A 12,475-nucleotide genomic window follows, 5' to 3' on the forward strand; every position below is an offset into this window, starting at 1 on the left:
GTCTCTTAGCTTTGTTCCAGGCCATTTTGCAAACTCGCAAACTGCCCTTTTGACGGCACATTTTAGATGCAGGGTGGGAGTTGAGTGGGTGTGAGGTAGCCTACAGACGCCTCTAAAAAGAGATGCCTTTGATTTAATCACGCTTCGACTGAGAACCCCACATTAGGAACGACGCGACGTGAAATCAGAACAGTCAATCCATGAATCTTTGAAGTTAGAACACGGTACGGAAACGTGGAAACAAGAGGGAGGATTCAATTCTGGAGCATATACATCATAGTAGGGCCAACAAAAGGTTGGACCAGACGTGACCGACTGGATTAGAACTGGATTAGTTGAATTAGGTCATCATAATGCGGGTAATCCGTGTGAAATATTTACAGAGGAAGTGCTTTTAAAAGATGATACTGAATCTAATTCGCGTATAATTCAGACCACTCATTCTCACCTGTCATCCTTGTGAAATAGAAAATAATGTACGATATACAAATGCGTAACTGTTTAATGTCGAACGTCAACCATACATTTGATACGTCACTCAACGATGGTAAATCAAAACCTTATTGAATTTGTATTTTGTGTCGAGATAGGATATTCAAAATAGGAAAGTGTATCAAGTCATCATTCAAATGGTATAGGCTGGTCTCACATAACGATATGGGATATACTTCAAATTTCTCATAGGTGCGGATGTTGGTATGAGTTAAGGACAGTTTATCATATTAAACTGGTGCCTTTCACGTCCTGCATATATCATAACATGGACATTTGTTCCAATTATAACCCTGCCAGCACAGAGCGCAGCGTTAAATTGTCACCGAGACAAAATCTATACAAAATACCTGGTGTTCGTAGTATGCTGATGTTAATAGTGATAAACTGAATCTTGTTGTACGACGATGTTTCATCTGCGGGTATTACAGTGAGCTCAACTGGAAAGTTGTTGTTGTAGTTGTTTGTTGATCACCTTGCAGTGCCAAGTGGAAGATAGGTCAGCACGTTTCCTTGCTGTTTCTGTAGCAGGGTATATTTCTGTAGCAGGGTATATTTCTACAGAGTAGCTATTCCCTTTAACGTGCTTGGGGCACCTCCTCGAACCCGGGACTCCCATTTACGCCCCTTCCAAAAGAAGGGTGCAGCCCCAACCGAGATGCCATTTTCAGGATTGACCCGGGTCTTCCAGCTACCAACTAACTGGAACCAGGAGCTCAACTCCGAGGTTGCTACGAGATACCTGAAGAATGTCTCGAGCTGATTTTAAGCGGCGCGGTGTATGGTCTAGAAATACGAGTTAATATGGGCTGATAGATCTAAGACATGGATATCACTTGAGACAACAACACAACTAAAACTAGAAAAGCAGTTGATAAAACTAAGCTCTTGCAGCGTTTGACATTCTATTCTGATGAGATCGGTAACGTGAAGAAAGAATAATATAGATTGCATGCAACTGGTCAGGAATATTTTTTCACAGAAATTCCCCCCCGAATTCTAGCGTTATCATACAGTCTTCACATTGAGTAAATCTAGCCTTGAACTCTTGATCTCTCACACAAATTAAAGACTGACAACCACCGCATGATTTAACAACTTTTGCGGAGGAGGCGGTAGTTTCGATGTCTCAAAGGCACTTAGGTACGTCTCCCCATCCTCGTCCACCAAGACCTTTCCGCTCTACGTTACATCGCTCGCGGAAAAGGCCCTGGTAACACGGGGTGGCATCCATGGTTTTTGCAGGTCGAGCCTCCAAAACAGCTTCAGCCAATCAGAGGGGTTAAAACCCATTTGCTTCCACTCATCGGAAGCAAACGCGCAAAGAACGCTGGGAAGCTATCAACCAATCAGGTTACGTGTTACGGCTAGCTCATTAATTATTCATGAGCTACAGCTGCCGTTTGTGCCAAATAAGGGCTAGCTCATTAACTATTCATGAGGTACAACTGCCGTTTGTGCCAAATAAGGGTTAGCTCATTAATTATTCATGAGCAAGTCTCGTCGACCTGCAAAAACCATGGATGCCACCCCGTGTTACCAGGGCCTTTTCCGCGAGCGATGTAACGTAGAGCGGAAAGGTCCTGGTGGACGAGGATGCGTCTCCCACGTTTGCCAAATGGTCGTCCTGAAAGCCCTCTCTTCCTATGTTTCAATGCTGGATAATGGAGATAAATCGGACAGATGGAATGTTGGTAGAAGATGGATTGTAAACTCCGGGTCAGTGGTTCAAAGTTAAACGGTTTCTGCGGATGCAGTATGTGCATAGTGCCCTTAGTGACCCACAGACCTCCACTTGCGCACGGTTCTGTAGTGTCTCATGTCATGACAGCTCGGAACGCGCACTGATAAAGTAGGATAACTCTGTGATGTAGTTAAGGTTAGGTTTCGTGGGTTTACCGGGTCAGTTTGAAAGGTGAGTCTCAACAACGGCGGCAGTTGTGGGAACTGTTTAACCATACGAGGTACGGTGCTATATAAAGCAGGGGCGAATGTTTGCCTGTATCTACAACAAGACCTACCCACATAACAATATCATCACAATCTATCCAGACCAAATTATTATGACCACAAATATGCGGAAACTTGAAACAGACAGATACACAGACACAGACAGACGCACCAAAAACAAGACCACAATTTTTCATGAAGGCAACAAGGTCAACCAAGGATGTTATATAGACGTCTATATACATGTAACCTCCTTGGGTCAACACATCAGTCTACAAATAACGTAGCGAGTCTTGCTGCTGTTACATTATGTGCTGGTACCTTCTTTGTGCCACTCCGTAGGACACAACAATTGGGTGTGTTACACACAAATATAGCTACAGTGCTATAGACGGCAAGGCAACAGTTCAATATTTGATATGAGAGCTTTCTAAACGAAAATGAATGTGGAAACTGTCATCTACTTAAAATGACATGCACAATTGAACCTTGTTGTTACCGCACTCCATCTTGCGTGCACACAACTCACATTAACAAACTTCCCTGTCGCCATAGTTAGACATGTTCATTACTCTTCCACCCTTCCTCTGTGATAAATCGTAGCCTAAACGCTTCACTTCCTGGCATCTGTAGTGTCTAGACAAGATACATCGTCTCACCATACGTATTTTGACTTTGAGTAAAAGGCCCTAAGTTCCGAAGTTTAGTCTCCTCCGGAGAATTCGAGCAGCACGGTTAATGTGAGTAGTGACAGGCGGGATGGACGGGTAATGGATCCGTGATTACCCCATGCTGACCCTCGCCTTTTCATGGGTTACTTGTCAAACCGTTAACAAGCCTCCACTCACTCGTTGACGTATTTGACATTCGCTCGGCTACTGGGAAACCATTTACCCCATCAACCTGAAACGAATGCCTTCGTAGTTAGGTGTAGTCAGCTGAAAGATTGTGTGCATGAAAAGCGGCATTTCTATCTTTTGTTAGGCTAACGGTCATACTAATCTGTTCGCGTACGTCAAGCAATATGGCTATCACCAAGTGAATCTGTACGTGTTGTTATTCCTAAAATGTCCGGGTAAACTTGGTAATACTAATGCGCACGTTCTAGACTCATCTAGCACAGTAGGGAAGATATGGCGTAATATACAACTACCAAAACCATTGAACCAAGCAGCTCGCATATTGTCACTAACATCCGACATTTTTTTAAACTTCACAGTGCAATAAATTGAAATGAATTTTTACATTAACTTCACCTTCAATTTGGTCCTTTAATGTGAGCTTCTGTAAAAATCAAAGTAGCCTGGGTTCTGTCCTCTTCTTGGTAAGGCGTAGAAATAAATGGTGTGTTTCCGGTTGCCCTGCCGACCCTAGCTAAAAACTACCGAGCCTAGACTTTTGCGTTGACCGCTGGCAAGGGACATTCGATTTTCGACCTGACATCTGAGTGATATTTTCAAAACAGCCTTCATGTATTTCACGCTTAGATTTAAACAGTTGATGTAAGAATGTGTATTGATTAATTAATTTAATTCAATTTTACTTGAAAATGTTGAAAATACCAGCGTTCTAATGCATTTCAGTTTTAAATTGTTGAACTGCATTTGTAGGATCACATCTGCCGAAATCTTTTTCTTTTTAAAAGAAGAAAAAAATCCCTACCTACCGACTCAAGACTGTAACTGGAAATACACCATTGATTCTCCCAGGCCTAAGAAGTTGACAAAAGAAGGTCAGAGGCATGTTTGATTAATTTAGCCCTTCTCTCACTAGACTATCGTAACGTTACCCTCTGGAGACGGAGGAGCGGTGGCCGCCAAAATGGCGTTCCCTAAGTAGCACTAAGGAAACCCCGTTTACATTAAGTTGGCCATATCGCACCAGCGGGGTTTCCCTTTCAATGAACTCTTCAACCTTTCCACTAAGGGACAGCATTAGGAAATTTGCAGTCCCAGTTGCGTTTATCTCATGGTAATACGAACACTTTTGGGACTCTAGGAATGTTTTCACCTGCATCAAAAAAGAGGCATTGTTTTTGGGGAGACGAATGTCAAGGTCGATTTTGGGCAACTTTCGTTGTTACTATTTATGACGAAAATCTTCAAGGCTCATTATCACATAATACTGGAAATTACTGATGACCTTTAAGATGCTATACAAAAGTATTTGGTTTAAGGTAGTTACACATGGAGTCATGCATGTTTTAAAACGTCACATCTTTTTATATATATCACAAGACATCTTCCTTAACTCAGAAGCATATCATTCCCACAAAAACCAATTTTAACATAAACTATTTCCATAATGCAGCAGAAAGTTAGGACCTTCATTTTTGATCGTTTCGTTCCCTGCTTTATTTCTATTTCTGTCTGACTCTCGGATATCACACCGGCCATCGTATCAATATCAGGGTTTCTTTACCAATCTGATTGCTATGCATAGTTCTCTGAACTGATTTCCGCTGAGACGGTCGGAAACCATGTTGTGGATTATCTTGTCTCTTTATCTCTACCCTATCGTCCATCATGTGTACCTGTACGGCGTCTCTTTTGAAGTTCATGGTTGCTCCTACTCTCTTTCTCTGAGATTAAGAAGATAAGTTTTTATATACTAGAATAAAACACCCAAGGACGGGTGCTCTAGGGACGGACTAGGAAGGATGATAGAGTGACTGCTGGTAAAATGAAAATTAGAAAAATGACGACCATGGCATGTCCAGAACACGAGAAACGTTATCCATTATTGAACATGACTTTTGTGTTCCGGACGTCTACCCGCATACCTCACATACAAACGAAGTTAATTGAAATTTACAAAACTGCCTTTCATGAATCACCATTATTATTAATTATTTCTATATCTCATAATTGAACTATTTTTCATCCAACTTTGGTGACAACAATTTGGCGTTTTGCCTTCTATTTTGGGACCCGTGGTTAATCTTTTCCTTTTAACATAAAGTTTCCGGACGAAGAGATAGATTCAGATAGATGAATGCAGTTAGCTCAATCCAGTCGTGTCAGAAGAGATTGATGGACTAAACAATTGCTCTGCCCTTCACAGCGGAAACCCCTCTATCTCATGAATAATTTGTGGGAAGCAGACCTCCATGTTACAGAGGAATGAAAATACATTGCATTTGTTGGCTTTATTCATATTATCATATGGATGACATCCTCTGGGCACCCCAAAACTGATTCGAGCGAGCAAAAAAAAACTTGCCTTCATTACGAAATCTAATTCGTCAACAAATGACTAAACATACAGAACATGGTATATCAAACAGTAAATTCCTCATTTGTGTTCTTTAACGTACATCTTCTTATTTGACTTGGGAAGACCTTGCTCATTAGTAGATCTATCCGCTTTCCGTTTTTTTATACATAATTGCTCATTTTGCACCTTTTAGTACGAATTAAAGTATGGTCGCAAACTTTTTTGGGGTGTTGCGGACGTATGAAAATTGATGTGCGCGCGGATGTAATCCATATAATCATGTGGTCCTATAGATGTTTCATTATTTACAGCCTCTTCTTACACACCGAAGGGTCCCTCTTAGTTTTGCCCTGCCCGCTCCTCGAGGTCTGCATGATTTACAGGTGCTTTTATAGCAGCAGACTTGAAGGAAGGAGAGGATAAAGAGGAAAGACCTCGATTTATTTCCGTCTATTTTCCATTGACGTGAAACCTGGGGAACGTAGAAAACATCGCCACCGCTGTCAAAAGAGCTGCCGCTATATATAGGACCATATGCAAAAATTCAGGGAATGTCGATGTCAAAACGGCGGTGCATTTTCTCATGTTGTAAAAGAGGAAATGTTCGCGGTGGATTTTATGTTCGCGGCAGCCTCCTCACTGCGAAATTAAAATCACCGCGACCAACAGTAGAACCCTGCATGGCAGTTTAAACCGAGAACCTAAAACCACATTTCATCTTCTCGCTACGGCGAAATTGAATCCCCGCGATCGTTTTCCTCTTTTTACAGTAATGATATCTATCTATCTAATCATAGTTATGCACTTAAAAGACCCGTCTCCGCTCCTTTTTCTTCACCTTGAACTCTAAAGAGGAACCCTTTGGCTAGGTCAGACCCTGTAAGAACTAATGTTAAGAAAGGTTAATCATGAAGCCTTCATCTTTGGTGAGAAACAGAAGGAGGCTTAGCGCTGTTCTCCACACAAGCCCGCGGTGAGGAATGGTCTTCAGGTTCTCCTCCAAGCTGGGATCTGCGGGACTTAGCGAGATGGCGGAGCTGAGACACATTTATTACGTTTCCATGTTCTCCGGGCGTTCGGCTCTGAACTTACGCCTGGGGCAAACGCTCTCAATCACTCACTGTAAGGCACTAGCAGATAAAAAGGAGAGCCAGAGTTGGAAGCCAAAGCTGTAGCTTAGGCCACGCTGTCTTAATTATATGGATGACATCCACGCGCGCATCAATTTGCCGAAAAAAAGTTTGCGACCATACTGTGAATCGTACAAAGAAGCTGCAAAATGAGCAAATACATGCCGTAGATTGTAAACAAAAATCAGAAAACGGAAACTAATGTCATACAATGGCTCTTTTCCTATCGTAAAACGTACTGATTTTGTCGTAAACTTGCTCCTTGCACAAAACGTATTTCGAGTCTTGAGCGAAGTTTACCAAAGTCTTCCAAGAAAATGAGAATGAGAACAAAAATATAACAAACATCCGTTGTTTGGTATACCATGTTCTGTAAGTTTAGTCATTTGCAAAACATTACTCACCACGTACTTTTCATAACAAAGGCAATTGTATTCTTGCCCAACTTTTCTTTTTGTTCGCACGCTCGCATCAATTTTGAAATGCCGGGCTGTTGTCATCCATATAATCCAATCAGAATGGCCTTACGTGTACTTCGATACCACGGCAGAGTCGTTAGACGGGGATGGCAGAAGGCAAGGAAGGTAATAGAGGTAGTTAGTGGCTTTGTGGTATTTTTGCAGAGGCAAATGATGGATAGATTGCTCCTGAGGCTCGGGAAAAGAAAGAAAAGTTTCTTCTTAATCCTTCTAACAGTTTGATTTCAGTAAAATGCCAGGAACCATATTTCTATGAGGGTAGTAAACTATGTGGAAATACGTTGAGACCTGTACTTTTTGTGGAGGCTATAGCTAAAATGGCAACCTTATTACTCAGCCACAAATGGCATCCCGGAGCGAAGGAGAGATTATGATAGTTAAACGTTGTGATCACGACCTTCATTTCTCATATATTTCGCAAGGTGACGCCATTTTTTAGCAGAAACTAAATCAAGCAACATGCAGAAATGCTACAGCTGCGAAGAAATAATCATCATCTTGCATGAGATATCAGCTTTTTTTCATACTCTGATTTGCTTTGTAAGCAAGCAGATTCTTTACTGTAATCCAAACCTTTATACGGAATAGTCTGTCCGATATTCATTAGGATTTTTTGCACCTAGATGGAGCCTGAAAAACCTTCCACAGAATAAAGGTATTTTCTATTAGCGGCGCATCTAAGATGGCGATAGAGAAGAAAAAAAACACAGACAGAGCCCTGAGATTAAACAATAAACTCAGAGCCTGTGGCGTCTGTTTGAACCGATGGAGCCGTTTGAAGTTCCCGGACCTCAGGTGGTTTTCCCTCCTTTATTTGATGGTTTCTCCTCCGCTAATGCTGCAGCAGATGGATAGTGCGGAGGTTGAGTCAATAGCTTTTGTTTTTTCTCTCCCACCGAAAAATCGATTCAACGTCTTGCTGCTCTTTGTTTCAACATGAAAGAATTGAGATTTAGACAGAGAGAAACCGACATGAGTGGCGAAAACGTTCAGACGGGTCACTAACCCACGCAGCCATGGGAAAGTCTCGGATCAACGAATAATCCGTTAAAACGTTCTGCCAAAGTGACCCTTTCTTATCTTGCCTGGTGATTGCTCAAGTACAATCTCTATAAGGCCGCCTAGACCTCAAGTGTGTTGTATGGCAATGACCTGAAGGACATGAGGAGACTTAAGCATTCCCGAAGAGTTGCCAGTGATGTATTAAGGTTTACGGTGAAGTGACAGGTGCATATTGAAGTGGCCTTAGTGGAAGATCTTAGTCCGATGGCTGAACATAATCTCGGAATAATCTAATAACGCTGTCATCAATTGCAATAGCATATATGGGAGTTAGCTGTGGTAGTCCTATCTGCTGTAAAGGCGTAAACTCAATATAAACGCCTCTTGGGGACGGGGAATGAGAATATGAATGAAAAAGAAATGACTAAAAAATGTACATTGTGTATCTTTGTTATGTTCGCCAAGAAGGTTATGTTTTCGAGCGCGCGCGCGCGTGTGTGTATGTGTGTGTGTGTGTGTGTGTGTGTGTGTGTGTGTGTGTGTGTGTGTGTGTGTGTGTGTGTGTGTGTTTCCGTGTCTGTCTGTCAGACGGTATGTTTGTTTGTGAACAGCATAACTCGAGAAGCCGTGGGTGGATTTTTATATTTGGAATATTGTCAGGTGTTTGCAGACTGAAGAAGCGATTACTTTATGGGCCTCCGGTCCATGGTACTTCAGCATTTTGATATCACATGTTCCGGCCACGCTACGTGGGTGATAGATAGCGTGGGAAAAAAGTGGCATAGGTTTGGGTCCTCTAGCAACTTTGTTTAAAACTGCAGGGGCGTTTCAGTTGCAGACTTTTAAACAGGTTAGGTCAAGAAGGGATGAATGGATTTTTCTGTGCACAATCATAATGGTTGATGTATCTGTCCTCCCCAGATGGCATGGCGCGCATGTGCGGCCCGGTCCCGCCTCTGCCCACCTTCTGAAGATGAGAAGATCTCCACTGCCATGGCGTAACGTGTACGGTAGGTGGCGCTTTTGATACGCTCTGTTCTATAACCGTACCAACTAATCGATATCATATCCCTACGTACATCGTTCGATGAAGAGTTTTAGCCTCAATCAGGGTCACAGGAGAGTCGGTAATTATCTGTAACTTCCAACCACCGGCGATGTGTTTCGCTCTATTTGTGTCGCAGTCTCATCTCACAGATATTGGCTGTTGTTGAAATATAGACGGTGAGCGATAGACGCGGTGATAACTCACCGCCTGTGTGTTTGGGACGGTGCAGGGTCGTGGGAAGACGAGCTCATAAAACGCACTGTCGTTTCTAATCCCCTCAAACCGTTTTATTGGGCGGTATATTGCTCCCATATAAGGACAACAGGCGGTTTGGAGCTCATTTGCGGCTTGTCAACGCGTAAACTTAACGAGGGAACCCACGGAGATAAACATTTACGTTCGTCTATTAACTAAGATATGATTTGACGCCGTGTGCACATAGGCTAACAGTTAGGAGTTATTTATAGCACAGTGTTACCTCCGTCAAGGTTATATTTTAGGTTGCGTTTGTCAGTGTGTATGTATGTTGGTCACCAAGATAACTCAAGAACGGCTGGATGGATTGGTTTCGTATTTGGTGTGTTGGTAACTTAGGTTGTGACAAAACTGTAAATGATTAGTATTCGGACCCACTGACGGCTCTCTATGGTATTGCAGTTGAATTTCCGGTTTTGATATCTCGTTTGTGAATGAGTAAAAAAGAAATAAAAATGTTTGACAAGATTTGAGCTTCCCGCGCCCATCGACGATGGTATCGGATTACAGCCAAAATTATCCGACCTGCCTTTGTCGATATTGTGATTTTTTATCGATAAGAAATACATTTTATTAAAAGGGTGTTAACATTTGTTTGAGCTATATAATTCGTTGTAGTTAAAGTTACTTATATAAACAGCTATCAAATACACACAATCCTTCAGCGGTACAATGTGATGTGCCGACGCCAAAAGAGCTCCGTGTTGATCGGTACATAAAATCATCACTGTACGTTCCTTATCGCCAAATTCAGGACAAGCTCCTTTGAAATTCCTCTCACCGAACCAATGCGCTCATCTATAGCCTACATATTCAGCGTAATCACATTGGAGATCACCAAGATTCTCAAGTCGACAGTGTTACGGAGGTTGTATAGAGATTGAGGCCTCCTAATGTCCACTGAGAGGCAGCGAAAATAAGATTCAGCACTAAGATGAAAGGCAAGACGATTCCACTCCATGAGCATCAGCAGTAATCTTCGTGTCGTTCTGGTCTTATAACGACCTCACATCCTCTCAATGGACGACATTCCCCTCCGCGAACTAGTTATTGTACTGCGGATATAGGGTGCTGAACAGAAATTGGCTTTGATATTGGCTTATGTATGACTTCCATTGAATCTAACACGATTGCTGGGACTTACCTAAACATAATCCCCGCCCTTCTTCCAGGCCTCTTTAATAGCGCCGTGATACCTCGGTTTCTATGGCATGCATAATTCAAGCACAACTTGGAGACTGAAGAAAGACCACAAACGCAAGAGGACATTGCTGAATACGTTCTCTCATTTGAATGGAATCTGGGGGAAGTCGGTGTTTTTTTTCTCGAAATTAAAGACGTTCTATGTTCAAATCCTCAACAAGAGTCAAGTCAAGTCAACGTTTATTGCACAACAGTTTTGTCAGCTACAGTGTGAGGCAAAGCGTCGTATAAGACTATCGGCTACTTACATTAATCTAGTAACGTTACAATCTACACGTAGATTCTAATTTCTAAGCTATACGATATTGATAGAAGACACACTGAGATGCCGTATGTCTAGTACACGGCTAAATGTGTTGAAAAGTCGCTATTTCACGGTTTCGTTTTTGCATGGAGGTACATATGTATTGGCCTAGATAGACAGAGTTTGTGGGGACATGGCAGAAGTACATGAAACGTCTTTCTGTGAGTTTGTACACAAACGAAAAACCTGATGTGGACCTGGGTTTGGCAGAAATCAAATAATAGTCTTGTCCCTCTGTTGTATATGCTGATATATATTTTCATAAGAGTGCATGGTATTCTTCTGAGATTTGGCGGCTTAATCACCTTACGATTACGTATTACCTATTACATTACCCTCCCCAATCACAGGGTGATTTAGTAGCTTTATGGAAAGTAATGAAATATTTGTCGGTGCCTTTTGAGCTCCCTCGTTAATGAAATTGTGTCGGGTAAATCAAAGCTAACCCTGCTGTTCTATACATCCTCCCAACACATGTGCCCAAACATCATTCTCAGAAACCACTGGGTGTAACCAGAGTGCTGCCATGCAATCACCCAGTGATAATCGTAGCTCGTTAGCGCACCTTACACAACACTGTAGGCCAAACTAATTTGATTACGTCGATGGCATCCTCTGGGCACCCCAAAACAGATGCGAGCGTGCGAAAAATAGGTTAGGGAAAAAAGTTGCCTTCATTATGAAATCAAATGACTGAACACACAGAACACGGTAGACCAAACAATCAATTCTTTACTTTTGTCATTTCACGTCTTCTTCATTGAGTTTGGAAGACTTCGCTCATAAGCATCCATTTTCTGATATTCATTTTTCAGCTTACGGCATAAATTTGCTCATTTTGTAGAGCTTCTTTGTATGATTTAAAATATGGTCGCAAAACCTTTGTTGGAAACGGACCAGAACTGATTCGCGCGCGGATGCCATCCATATTATCAAGTCAGCAGCGGCACAGAAGGAAATAGAATCTTTCCAGATCTCTGCTGCCATGAAGAATGAAGAGTCTGTACGGGATGGGACATTTGGTGTCTTCTGGCGCCATCTCCTTCACCTTTACAATAATCCCTTCTCCTCATGATGGACACTCGGTAGAGGAATTTACTCTGCAACGTTCTATACCAGGAAAAAAGGTGGATCAGAGGCAAACGGGAGAAGAAAGTCTAAGAATCCCACCAGAAACTTAATTGCGATGATTATTCCAATTTTAGGAATGAGGTCCATGACCTGATGCATCACTCCCATTTCGTATCTAACGTTTTCAACAATCGTAACTAATCCTAGTTCGGCGGAAACGTCCGCAAACCGTTTCCAATCGCGTTATTCTCCAAGAAGAGCTTTCGATCGTGGGGCTAGGAGAGGCCCCGATTTTGCCACTCCTAGCCCCACGATCGAAACTTCT

At 42.2% G+C, this 12,475-nt stretch overlaps 1 protein-coding gene across 1 annotated transcript in view; it reads left to right on the forward strand.

Annotated features, from left to right (window-relative positions):
* LOC136438350 (neuropilin and tolloid-like protein 2) overlaps positions 1-12,475 on the forward strand; it is a 77,895-nt gene that overhangs the window by 20,090 nt on the left and 45,330 nt on the right. Inside the window, exon 3 of the mRNA XM_066433116.1 lies at positions 9,191-9,279. Within this exon, the coding sequence (XP_066289213.1) occupies positions 9,243-9,279 (37 nt within the window). The 5' untranslated portion in view covers positions 9,191-9,242. The remainder of the gene's footprint in view (positions 1-9,190; positions 9,280-12,475) is intronic.

The sequence above is a fragment of the Branchiostoma lanceolatum genome, chromosome 7 (assembly GCF_035083965.1).
Source record: "Branchiostoma lanceolatum isolate klBraLanc5 chromosome 7, klBraLanc5.hap2, whole genome shotgun sequence".
Lineage (NCBI taxonomy): Eukaryota > Metazoa > Chordata > Leptocardii > Amphioxiformes > Branchiostomatidae > Branchiostoma > Branchiostoma lanceolatum.